A 12524-nucleotide genomic window follows, 5' to 3' on the forward strand; every position below is an offset into this window, starting at 1 on the left:
GAGCCCCCTCCATCATCCCTTTTTTCTCTTTTTTATTTTTTTTTTTTTTTTTATTTTTATCCCCGCAACCTAGGTTGAATTAACCTTTGGTGAAAATTTTCCCAAAATGGAGAAGCATCTCCAGCAGCGTTGGTCCATATATCTATACACACTTGCATGTGCGTATGTAGCTTTAGCACGTAGGATAGTTTCTGACGAGTCCGTGCTTGTCGATCGGTTTATGCTTCTACCGATGGGACGACAAAAAGGGGGATTTTCTCCCGTCCTTTCTACTTGAAAACGACGGGAATACACACTTTGGAGAGATTAGCTGGGACGGGACACCACCATTTTATTTTATTTTTATTATTTTTCTTTTTTTTTTCGTTTACCCACCGTTTAAGTGGCCAAGGGGGAGGCAACAGGAGGGGGAGTGGCACTCGACTCGACGTTTCTTTTTGCCGAAACGTTTTCTGTGTCGCTGGCCCATATTTGTTTTGTGCGTTCTCCCCATATCTTTTTTGTGCCTTTTTCTCATACCTTTTTTTGCATTCTGCCCTTACCCTTTTTGTGTGTTTTTCCCATACCTTCTCTGTACCTTTTGGGCGTATGGCAGGGAAGAGAGGATCCACCTGTTCATGCCCGCGGCGCCCGCCAACTACCAACAATGAGAGGCATGCGCACCAGCCGCCCACTCCCTGGAGGGCCAAAAAGAGACTCCTCCGACCTGTCTTTAGTGAGGCTAATCGACGAGTGGAGCTGCATTGAAGCCAAGTCCTATCCTATAAAAGATGGAAACATACTGAGACGAATCCGATACGAAATTAAACGATTCATTTATGCAAATATTCTGCACAAGACGAGAGTTAACTTCCTTCTGTTCCGCACCTTTTACAGTTACAGATACGACTATGGCATGGTCTACGTGGGGAACCAGTACGCCTTCGACGTGTACGGAGGTGGCGGTGGGGACCTGTACCATGTCCTCAGGCGGCACTACGCGCAGAGAGAATCGCCTAGAGGAGCGGCGGATGCGACATCTTATTTCAGCGATGGGTGTAGCACCAACGCCGAGCAGCCGGGTGACAGTTCAACATATGATTGCTCCCCCGATATTTCCATAATGGGGGGCACCTGTCATCCCGGGGAGGATTCCTTCCTCCTGGGGGGCGCCCCAGGGAGGGACACGCTATCCCCGCAGTTGTACACGTCCATATTCGCCTGCTGTCTCGTCCTCCTGGAAAGGAAGTGCTACCTCGACTTTCTCTGCCTATACCTTTACGTGAAGGCCTACTTCGCGTTGGACAGCGTGCCTATGAGAAACGGGACTGTCTTAAAGCTGACATGCCACGAGAGCTTCCTGAACATGTTGCTGTTATTGTCCGACCTGACGAGGTGGAGCGGTACCAACGGAGGAGAGACACACCCGGCAGGATACAGACAGCATTTAACAGACCCATCGTATCGACCTGCACATAGGGAGCAAAACGACATGTACAGTTTCAACACGTTTGATGAGGACATACAAATAAAAAATGTGTCGAAGTTTTCCTATAACATTCTTTTCCTTCTAAGGGTGAAAATAAACTTCAATGAATTGAATTACGATTTGAATACAGATGAGTATGATTCTTTGTGCAACTTCGTCACGTCATTTAGAGATGCGTTTACGATGAGGTTCGTTGCCAGACTGAACGAGCTGGATGGGCTGACGCTGAGGTGTGGGCATCACATTAGGGGGAGCTCCCCACAGAGTGGCAGCCACAGCGACAGGGATAACTCTGTCGGGACTGCTTTCGACATGGAGAGTATCATCCCCATCGACCGAGGCTGTAGTGGCGAACCTCCCACCTGGAGCACGCCCGCCGTAGGAAGCGGGAACTACGCTGCCATGCTGCTTCTTCCAAACATGGATGACATGTCGATGCATCGGGACGGAGGCATCTTCACCAATTTCACCGATCGAAAGGGACCATCGGGGGGGAAGTCCCCGCTGGACAGTTTCTGTGGGCCTCAGCTCAGCGCCAAGGAGGCCTGTTATTACAACTTCAGGTTGTTTAGCGGCGAGGAGATGATTAGCGATGGAGGGATGATTAGCGATGGAGGGATGATTAGCGGAGGGGAATGCTCTCCACCGCTTCCCCCGGGGGTGGCGAACCTGCGCCATGCTCTCACCCTGAGAGAAGAAGACATTTACCAGGATGAGGAGTCGTGCAAGATAGAAAGGGAGGCGATCAGCACGTACACATACATAAGAAGGAACCACGCGCAGGAGAACAAAAACGATGAGGGGAAGTTCCTATTAACCAATGTGAAAACGAGATGGGGAAGGGGCAGCAGTCCCGACGGAGGGACCACCGATGCAGAGCAACCCTACTTGTGGCACAAGTCGTATGCAAACGATACATGCTCTCTCAATGCAATGGGGAAAAAAAAAAAAATAAATAAATATAATAAAAATAAAAAATACAAAAGACATTTCTTAAGCATCATTAACAGCATCTACGTTACTCTCCACAAGAATGTCATTTGCAGCTTAAACAATCGGATAGAGGAGTATCGTTTTTTTTCTTTGAAACGTTTTTTTCATTTTTTAAGTAGAAATGAGCCTTGGGTTAGGGAGAATGCAGATATGTTGAACACATGGAAGCATGAAATTATGGCGTGTCTTCTGGGACATGAGAGCGAAACGTTTCCCATTCGACGACACCCCTTTGTCAGTAGAGCTCAAAGGGGGAAGCCCAAATGGAAGGACCCCCCTCACGTGAAGAGGAAGAAGTTAAATAGATTTAGAAGGGGGAACATATACATCAGTAAAGATTTCGTGTGTGTTAACCATGGTATTGCTTTTTGGCTGGACAAGAAGAAGGAGGAGGTTTTCCGCCTCCGATTTGAGCCCTTCCGAAATATGTTTTCGTCCCCCTTTTACCAGAGATACTTTCACCTCTTCCTGTTTTTCGCCAGGGTTGGCACGCTGGTGCGGTACGTGCAGGCGTTCGTGCGCGTCTTCGCGGGGTTGCTTTTCCGGGGGGGGATTAGCAGTGGCGAGAGTAGCAGTCGTGATAGTAGCCGTGGTGGTAGATCGCGACAAGAAACACCGCCGATCCACCACGAGGAAGACATAATCCCGATGGGAGAAGTATTCACCACATTTATCAGCTCAGTGGCGAAGTACCTACATTTGTATGCAGAACAAATAAGGAGAGTCATTCTCCACGGAAATGCTAAGACCCCCATGGAGATATACAACAAAGTTAAGAGGCACACAGAGTGCATCGAGCTTCTCTCCTTCCTATGCTCCAGTTACACGCAGGAAAGGGAGGAAGTGTTTCGCAAAAAATACTTCGTCTTTTATAACCTCCCCCCCGGGGTACTACCTCCAGATGGGGCAATCAATTCCAATCTGAAGCAAGTCTTCGAGTACAATTCCCTCCTCAACGTTATTTATGGCTTGTCACACATGCCTCGGGGGGGGGGAACAGACCTCCCAGGTGATCGTAAAATGTATAGTGACGGTGAGAAGCGAATGATCCGTGGTAATAGTCACACGAGAATGATCCGTGGTAATAGTCACACGAGAATGATCCGTGGTAGGAGTCAGACGCGAATGATCCGTGGTAATAGTGACACGCGAATCATGTGTGATACCCGTGCCGACTTGTTCATTTTCCCAAGGGGTAGCGAACTGCTCAGTTATATATACAGGTACTACTACCTCTTCCTTAGTAGTAGGAGGAAGCACCTGGCAAAGGTGTGCAAATTCCTTTTCCTGCGAATAGTAAAACCTCTGCTCCATTTTCTGTACGCTTATGTCTTCCTGGGGGTTAATAGAGACTTTCACTTCGAGTATATAATCAGCAGGCGTGCGGCACGACAGTTTTTTTTCGTCCTGTACAAGGGAGATAGGTACTACGACCCAGGGAGTCTCCTCTCCGACTCGTTCCTTTCGCTCCCCATTTTTTTGAAGTACGCCATAGGGGTTGTTTCCAGAGCAGGTAAGGGCAGTCATAGCCATCGCGCAGGTGGGAAGTAGCCACCATGCAACTGGCATGTTCCTCTCTCCATTTGGACGGAGCGCCGCAACACGTCGATGGAGTGCCGAAACACTTCCGTGACGCGCCGAAAACACTTCCATGAAGCGCCGCTACACTTCGATGGAGCACTTCTACACAACCGTCACCACACCTTCTTCTCCCCAGGCGAACTGTCCCGAATTTTAAGATCAATCAGCGAAGAAGACTTCCAGCTAGCCATTCCGAAACTCTCAAGTGGGAAAGGCCAGCTAGCCAAAAAAAAAAAAAAAAAAACACCCAAAGGGGCGAACCTGCGCGTGGAAGTGCAAACCGAGTGGGAAGCGCAAATCAGGTGGAAAGTGCTAAAGACGTGGGAAGTACTAAAGACGTGGGAAGTACTAAAGACGCCGCTACCGCTAAAGAGGTGGACCTTCCAAACCTGCTGTGCTCCTCGTCAGCCGCCACTTTAGAACAATTTTTTCACCTGCACACAAACCCGAGTCGCAACAAGGTGACAAGCCCAAGTGAACGGTTCGAAAACGTCTTCATCGAGCATTGGAATGATGAAGAAAGCGCCAATCATGTTTTCTCCAGAACGAGGAGGATTATAAAGAAGCGGTTGCAGCGGTACGTGCGCTCCTTCCGCAGTGCTCTTAGTCGGCCCAGCGGTCCCACGACGAGGGGAAGCACTAATCATGGTGACATCAGCTTCAATAAGGGCAACGATGACAGTGATGCTAACCGCGCAACTGGGGTGCTGGAAAACAACGTAGACACGGAGGATGCGAGCAGGGGGAATGTCCTCCATACGGGAAGACTAACAAAGGCGATCAAATTGAGGATCATCGCTAAGCGGGGGAAGAAACCAGGTGGTAAGAGACAACGCGGTAGGGGAAAACGCGGTAGTGGGCGATGCGGTGGGGGACGCACAAATCCGAAGCAACACGAAGAAGGCTCACCAGACTGGAGTAGCGACGTCTCTTCGTTCCCTCTCTCCGATGACACAACTGCGTCGTCACACGGTAGTGGCAGGGCATGGAAGGAGGTGCCTTTAAAAGGGTGTCACTCTCATTGTGCCGTTAAGAAAGGAGGACCAGGCAATGGGGAGACCCGCCGCCCCCTCAGCCAAGTCAGCAGCCAAGTCAACCCATTCAGACCGCTCACTCCGCTCAGCCAAGTCAACCCGTTCAGCCTGACCACGAACCTCCAACTAGACGAGGCGGACCCTTCTCAGGAGCGAAGAGACCTGGCAGCGTTCCGCATAGACTACGAGGATGATGGGGTGAAGCTATCCAGTGCAGTGCAGTTAGGAAGGAGAACCTACTACAGAGATGACCTAACGGGGAAAGTCGCAGAGTGGATAAAATGGGGGAAGGCCCCGGGGAACGAGGGTCGAAGCTACCTTAGAGGTGAAGACAACCCATGTGCTCTGCTTCAGGACGATGGGATAAAGAATCTCCCCCCTCCGCCATGTGGTCCACACAGAATGGAAATTAAAAGCATTAACTATTTCCTCTACCGAAATGTTTTCATTCCAATCAAAGAGCACTACGACAATGTTAATAGGATCCTCGTGTGGTCCTTCTTATTAAAACACGACTTGCTAGCCTTCGTTTGTTTGTTGAAATGTATTATGTTTTTCGAAACGGAGGAGAAGCACAAGATTTTTTCCTCCCTGTTGAGCAGCAAGAAGGGTGACTCCAACGGGCTAGGGAGTGGCCTCATCAATAGCGATAATATTAATGATTCCCACTATGATGGGCACATCGGCATAGAGGCCTCTACCCCAGCGACGACCCAATCAAAGGGAAGACACATAAAACTGCTGCACCATCGAGCAGACAGTTATTGTTACGCCGCCTCAGATATATCCTCCAAATTTTCTCACATCCATGTGTATATAGAAGTTCCCCCCCCGTTAGAAATCTTTTTCGACAAAGATGTTCTAACTTACTACACAAATGTGTATCGATTAACATGTCTGCTTTATTTTACTCGGGAGAGTTTAAATGGTATCTTCGGGACGTTACGGTATTTGTCCAAGCCGCTGGTTTATCGGTACAGCAAGAGGGGCAGTGTTGGGGCTGGAGAGGCTGATGAGGGGCAGCGGAAGAGGAACAAAGGGGCCACCACGCACTTCCGCGGAAGCGACTTTAAGTACATGGACGTGATTAACAACATCGCGCGGGGGAACGCGTCCAGTGGGGACAGCGGTGAGGATAGCGATGGGGAGCGGCTGAATGGCCCCCCTCCCCGGAACTGCCTCCTATCGAGGAACACTTGCAACGCGCTCCTAACGCGGGAACGTTTCCTCAGCATCGGATTCGACGACCATTTCACGCGCCACTCAGGTGTATCCAAATTTGTCACCCATGTGAAAATCATGAGTGACTTATTCAGAGACCTGAATCAGATAAGAGTCGAAATGGATTTCCTTCTTGGTAGCATTCACGACTACATCGTCAACACGAACATCGTTAGAAGTTACTCTTTCTTTTTTAATAATGTGTTGAAGATAGAAAGGTTTTCCACGCTGATCGAATTCCACAGACGTCTAGCTGAGCATCTGTATCACTTCTCCTTCCTGTCTCCTGAATTTGTGTCGCTCAACAGAATGATTACCAACCTGGCTAACCTTGTGCATGTCTTTAAGCGCATCGTGGATTCCTTGACATGGGTGGATGTGGACACTCAAGAGGCAGTGAACTTTTCGCAGACCTTCCAAGAGCACACCAAACACCTGGAACGTAACATCATTTTGCTGACCTCTCCAGAGGTGCAGCAGTTTATCGGCGCCTTCTATGCCAGCAGGAACGAGTTAATTGGATACGTTCGACAGTTTCGCAGCGGGCCGCTTGGCTGCCTCTACAACAGATTTTTCTTCAACGGGTTCTACGCGCGGATCTTTGGCGAGGATGAGTAGCGGTGAGTAGCGATGATTAGGGATGACTACCGATGAGTAGCGATAGGGAGGGGTAGACAACCGAACTGCGCAAAAGGGTCGCACCTCGGGGCAGGGCGCCGCAACCCAGCAGAGGACTGCCAATTGGTGCCGATCGCTACGGATCACTTTGAATCACCCCCGATCGCTACGGATCAGTTTGAATCACCCCCGATCGCTACGGATCAGTTTGAATTACTGCCCATCCCTGCCTCACTCCCGCTTGTGATACAGCACGGGCACCTCCTTCAGCGTCGGATTGTCCTCGATATCATACTTAGCCAAAAACTGTGGCCGGAGTGGAGGCTTCCTAAACTGTGTCTGTTTACTGGGAGGGAAGCTGACCACATGTTTCATTCGAAGATAAACGAGACTCCTATTCTCCTCAAACGATCTCACATGCTCGGTTCTGTATCTATATAAGTCTTCTTCCCTGAGTTCTCCTAACTCCTCTGGAAGTACATTCACGATGAGGACATTCTGCACAGTGTGAAATGTATATTTTACTCTCCCATTTGTGAGGGCTACTAAACTTGTGTTTTTTGTAACCTTAACGTGTTCCCCTGGGTAGTACTTAAAATTGCGTCTCCGTGTCTTTCTCTCAAAATTGAAAGCAATGATCTTTCTTTGCTTAACGAGAAGTTGTCCTGTTTTTACATACTCAGCACTTAGCCGTTTGATTCCTATTTTTGCCTTCTGCCCTTGTCCATTAGGAGAGCTCCTACTTTTCCTTCTGTAAGAACTCGTCTTCACCATTTTAAAGCGCTTAAATATGTAGAGGCAGTTGGTAATGCCTGTGTGTGGTTCTCCTATGTGTTGTCCTCCTGTGTGCTGTTCCCCTCTGTGGAAGTCATAGCGAACCCTTTTGGGGACCATCCCGAGGGGGGGAAACAGGTAGGGATGGACGTAAACACAATTGGTCCTGCTAGTACATATTGGCTTCTTCTGTACTGAGAGGTGCATTCTCCTCGGTTGGCTTTCTCGGGGGGGGATATTCACAGGGGAGTTATGAACCCCCCGCGAGGTTCTTATTGTCCCCCTGGGGTATCCCCCATTTTTTGCACACGAAATGAAGAATCCATTCTTCCAGTACGGGGGGGTTAAAAAATGGAACCTGTGTAGAGGAATCATCTTTTTTTGTCCCTTTTCTGGGGAGGTGCCTTCTTCTTTTCGCGGTTACCTCGGTTACGTCTCTTGGTAAAGGGGGCCAGGGGGCCCTTCCTGGGCTTCTCTCCCTTCCCTTGCTTTACCCTCACGCAGGTTCCTATTGAGGTATCCTTTGGGCCTCGCTACAACACGCAGCTTCGCCATGCGGAGAGAAGCGACAGGCTGGAAAGTGAACACTGGAACGGAGGGGAGAACTTTATGCATAACTGGAGGCATAACTTGATGCATAACTTGATGCATAACTTGATGCAGAACTGGATGCAGAGCTGGATGCAGAACTGGATGCAGAACTGGATGCAGAACTGGATGCAGAACTGGATGCAGAATTGTATGCGTTTTTTTCTCAAGCCGCCGACCTGTCACGTTGCAGCGATAGTGCATTTTTGCCAAAAGGGGAAAATGAATGCATCCTCTCCCCTCCCTTCTTTGCAGAGAAACCTTTCCACAATGTAGGAGCAAAGCGCATTTTTTGCCACGGTGATGGAAGTGCCATGTTTTGGGACTCCGCCTCCCCCATCCCCATACACACCCGAAGTATCCTCCCCCGTAACTGCTTCAATTTGCCACTTTGTGTAGAAGACTCTGCGCCGCGTTGCGAATTGACCACTGACGCACGAAGAAGTTTTATCTCGTTGTACTTCTTTTCCGAAGATTCGTAACAAACCAATTTTGGCAATCACCCCTATATGGATTGCCCCAATCCGCTGAAGTGCCTGGGCGATTGCATGCATACGTTTCGGCAACGCGCCCGTGAAGGTCGCCCCCTCGAGGGGACCATCCCATCTTGGGGTTAACGGGCGTGTGGTTAACGGGTGTCCGGTTAACGGGTGTGTCGTTAATGGGTGTCCGGTTAACGGGTGTGTCGTTAATGGGTGTCCGGTTAACGTGTGTGTCGTTAATGGGTGTCCGGTTAACGTGTGTGTCGTTAATGGGTGTCCGGTTAACGTGTGTGTCGTTAATGGGCCACTTTTGACCCCTACCACCCCGTCGTGGGGTTTTCCCCTGGGTATCAATCCGTGATGAGGCATTAATTAGAAGCGGTCTTCTCGCCCCACTCACTCGTTGCCCCCTTGCGGTTTCCACGGCGCATATGGCGCACGTGGTTTTCCCATTGTTCGCGTTGTTTACTCTGTTCAGTTGGTTTATCGCCCAATCTGCTTCTTAATTTGGGGGCTAATTTTTGAGGCCAATTTTTCGATCAATTTTGCTGCTCATTTTGAGGCTAATTTTTTTTCTGCAGCGCGCTCTACACCATTCCGCGTTCCCTTCCCTTTTTTCCACTCCTTCAGAGAAAGGGCGTTTATTCACCCCAAGGGAAATGTGCATGACAGAATTGTGTCACTCGCGTCAGTCAAGTTTCCCGCGGGCTGGCTGCCACGACCCCCCTCGTTGCCGCTGCGTGGTGGTTCCGCGAGCCTTGGTTCTTGTTTGTTCTAGCTTACCGACCACACCCTCCCAGCGTGGCCCAGGTGTGCATATAATTTACCCATGTTTTTTAATCATTTTTCTTGCGTTTTTTTTTTTTTTTTAAATGCCCTTTGGGATTAATAATTTTAGTTTCTTTACTTATTTGAGAGTCTGTTTAGCAGACTTTTCGTTCTTCACCTGTTCGCCTTATTCCTATTTCTTTCTCTGTTCTTTTTTCTGTTCCCTTTTCTACTCCTTTTTCTGCTCCTTTTTCTGCTCCTTTTTCTGTTCCTTTTTCTGTTCCCTTTTCTGTTCCCTTTTCTGTTCCTTTTTCTGTTCCTTTTTCTGTTCCTTTTTCTGTTCCTTTTTTTTTTTTTTTTTTCTGTGCGACCTTGCCTATTTCCACACATTCCATGTTGACAGCGCCATGTGTGCACGAGCCCTCATCCCCCCTCCTCCGTCCACGAGTAGTCGCTTGCAACCGAATTTCTAATGCACGACTATTTTTTGAGGACCAAATTTAATCTTCTGAACAGCGGACTTTTTAACAGCCTCTATAGAAATGGTTCCAAGTATAGAAGTGATGAAGGGAAGAAAAACCCGGACGTGGGGAGACCTCCGAATTCGTTTAGCACCGACACACACCTTCCCGACAGGAGGAACAAAGAAGTGAATGATCATCTGATTTACTCCTACTACAACAACTTTGCGAATGACAGGGGAGAAAGGGCGCAGCAGGATCGCAGTGGGCAACAGGAAAGAAGCGGAAAACACGGTGGAGGTGGAAAACACGACCCCAGCGGAAGTGACCTCTCCAGAAGTGACCGCTTCAGAAGCGAGCGCGGCAAGGGCGAGCACCCCGACCTGAGCGCGCTGTACGACGGCACAGACGGGAACTTCGCCAAAGGCAATTGCAACATGCACCTGGACGAGCGCGGAAAGGCCTTCCTGGACTATCGGCCGTATGGCCACAAAGACGAAGAAATGCTCTGCGTGGAAAACGCCAACCAAGTGATCAGGGAGGAAGCCTTTTTTTATAAAGAACTTAGAAAGCTAAAAAACGATGTCATGGCACTACAAATTATGAACGTCAACCTCCAAAAACAGGTGTTAGAGAACCACACTCTGATGGGTCCATCCAAGGTGGTTCCGCAGCACATAATAATTAACAACAAAACGGAAGTGGCCTCCAATGCTATCAGCCAAATTCAGGACAACAAGAAAAAAAGCAACGGATTTCTATACGCGCTGATGAAGAAGCTGCTGAGCAGTAGGCTGACGCAAATGTTTTTCGTTTCGTCTTTTTTCATTTCCATATATTTGTTTAACAAGCACTGGCAGCGCGCCCTGAAGGTGTCGCAACTGGAGAGGCGCATCAACTCCAATTTCATCCTCAGGAGTGTGCGTATGTTTGAGGAGACCCTGGGCATGCGCAAGTTCAGCTACGCGTAGTGCGCGATGGGTGGTTGGCCGTTGGCGGCTGGCGATTACTTGGCTGTCGCGTGGTAGCCACTTCCGCCACCACTTCCCTAACCACCTCCCTTCCCATGGGGGTAAAAAATCCCCCCGTTTGTGTTTCCCACTTTGCTCGAAACTTCTCCGCAATTGCGGCGTCGATATTGTGTCAAGCTAGCCAAAAAAATAGTGGAAAAAAAAAAAAAAAACTTTTTTTCCTGAACAGTTCAGGCGAATCATATAACTGTAAAAAAAAAAAAAAAAGGCGCAATCGTGTGCAAAAAAGAGGCAGCATGGCTACCTCATTTTTGTTGATATAAACACCGGCCGTGCGAAAAAGAACGTGTGTATAGACGGAATAAATTGTCAAAGAAGAGAGTGATTTCTTCCTCAGACATGCCTGCGTGGAAAGTTTTAAGAAACTCTTTAACGAAATCTTCTACTTTGTAAAGGCCATTCAGGTTTGTGTACGCTCCAATAAATTTCATGTAAAGTGATGTCTCAGGGACATAGACTTGAAAGGGGGAAATAAATGATTGGTAAAATTTAGCCAAGCATTTTGACATATCATCAAGATCGTGGAATGAAATGTGTGGGCTTTTTAACGCTTGTAAAATTGATTTAAAGTCCTCCACATATAGAGATAAATAATTTCCCCTCAGCTCGTTTTCCGTTGCTGTTCTGCAGGTTTTTATTATAATTTTGAATGTAACGTTCGCGTCGTATAGGTAGGAGAAGTGCTCATCGAGCGACGTGCAGAATTCGTTGTAGCTTAGGACTTCCTCGAGGATACTCGTTATGGCCCGCATCGTGTGTTGGATCTGCGGGGGGGCAGCGATGGGGCAGCGATGGGGCAGCGATGGGGTAGCGTTGCGGTAGCGATGGGGTAGCGTTGCAGTAGCGATGAGGTAGCATTGGGGGAAGCAGCTTCTTCCACGCAGGAACTTCACCCATCTCAGCTGATTATAATTTTCCCCGGCGAATAGCCTCCCAACCCGGTCCGCACTTACCGAATCCGAGACACACCTACTGACGATATTTCTAATGTTGGTGATGTTGTCCAACTTCTCAATTTTCAATTTTTTAATCATCTCATGGTGAACGTAACCTAATTCTGCATGTGATGTTTTCCTCTTAACTCTTTCGTATGGAGAAAGGGGGGTCTTAACTTCCAGGGCGTTTAAGGAAGCCTCCAGAAAGCTGTAGGAATCTTGTCTCCTTGACAGGTGCAGTTCTCTTTCTTCTTCTGCGTCATTTTCCATTCCAATCGAGGCCCAACTGGTTCGTAGTAGCAGTGCCAGCGCTGCAAGGAGGACGAGGTTGATGACACTTCCCTTTGCCATTTTGTAGTGAGTGGACAAGAGCAGAGGCGTGGAAAGCCTACGCACAAGCACAGCGACATGCAAAGACGTGAATGCACCCATGCATTTATATGCACACGTTTTACGCGTGGACAACTGGAATGGTGACAAAAAAAAAAAAAAAAAAGAACGAAAGAACAGCGTTGTCGAAAAAGTGACTAGCCAATCTTACCAACAAGCTTTTTTTATCAACCTGTTTTA

At 48.5% G+C, this 12524-nt stretch overlaps 4 protein-coding genes across 4 annotated transcripts; 2 read left to right on the top strand and 2 right to left on the bottom strand.

The window, feature by feature from the left end:
* Positions 1 to 646: 646 nt before the first annotated feature.
* On the top strand, positions 647 to 6915 carry C922_03856 (hypothetical protein; the record flags this gene model as incomplete). Its single annotated transcript, XM_008819445.1, has 3 exons — positions 647 to 3974; positions 4179 to 4247; positions 4451 to 6915. The coding sequence occupies 3 exons, from the start codon at positions 647 to 649 to the stop codon at positions 6913 to 6915; spliced, it is 5862 nt and encodes a 1953-aa protein (XP_008817667.1).
* Positions 6916 to 7146: 231 nt separating this feature from the next.
* C922_03857 (hypothetical protein) lies at positions 7147 to 7809 on the bottom strand (the record flags this gene model as incomplete). Its single annotated transcript, XM_008819446.1, has 1 exon — positions 7147 to 7809. The coding sequence occupies one exon, from the start codon at positions 7807 to 7809 to the stop codon at positions 7147 to 7149; it is 663 nt and encodes a 220-aa protein (XP_008817668.1).
* A 2190-nt stretch (positions 7810 to 9999) lies between these two features.
* On the top strand, positions 10000 to 10959 carry C922_03858 (hypothetical protein; the record flags this gene model as incomplete). Its single annotated transcript, XM_008819447.1, has 1 exon — positions 10000 to 10959. One exon carries the CDS (start codon positions 10000 to 10002, stop codon positions 10957 to 10959), a length of 960 nt encoding a protein of 319 aa, XP_008817669.1.
* Positions 10960 to 11264: 305 nt separating this feature from the next.
* C922_03859 (hypothetical protein) lies at positions 11265 to 12305 on the bottom strand (the record flags this gene model as incomplete). The annotated part of the gene is made up of 2 exons (XM_008819448.1): positions 11265 to 11783; positions 11973 to 12305. The coding sequence occupies 2 exons, from the start codon at positions 12303 to 12305 to the stop codon at positions 11265 to 11267; spliced, it is 852 nt and encodes a 283-aa protein (XP_008817670.1).
* Between the last annotated feature and the right edge of the window lie 219 nt (positions 12306 to 12524).

Source organism: Plasmodium inui (genome assembly GCF_000524495.1).
Source record: "Plasmodium inui San Antonio 1 unplaced genomic scaffold supercont1.18, whole genome shotgun sequence".
NCBI classification, from domain to species: Eukaryota; Apicomplexa; class Aconoidasida; order Haemosporida; family Plasmodiidae; genus Plasmodium; species Plasmodium inui.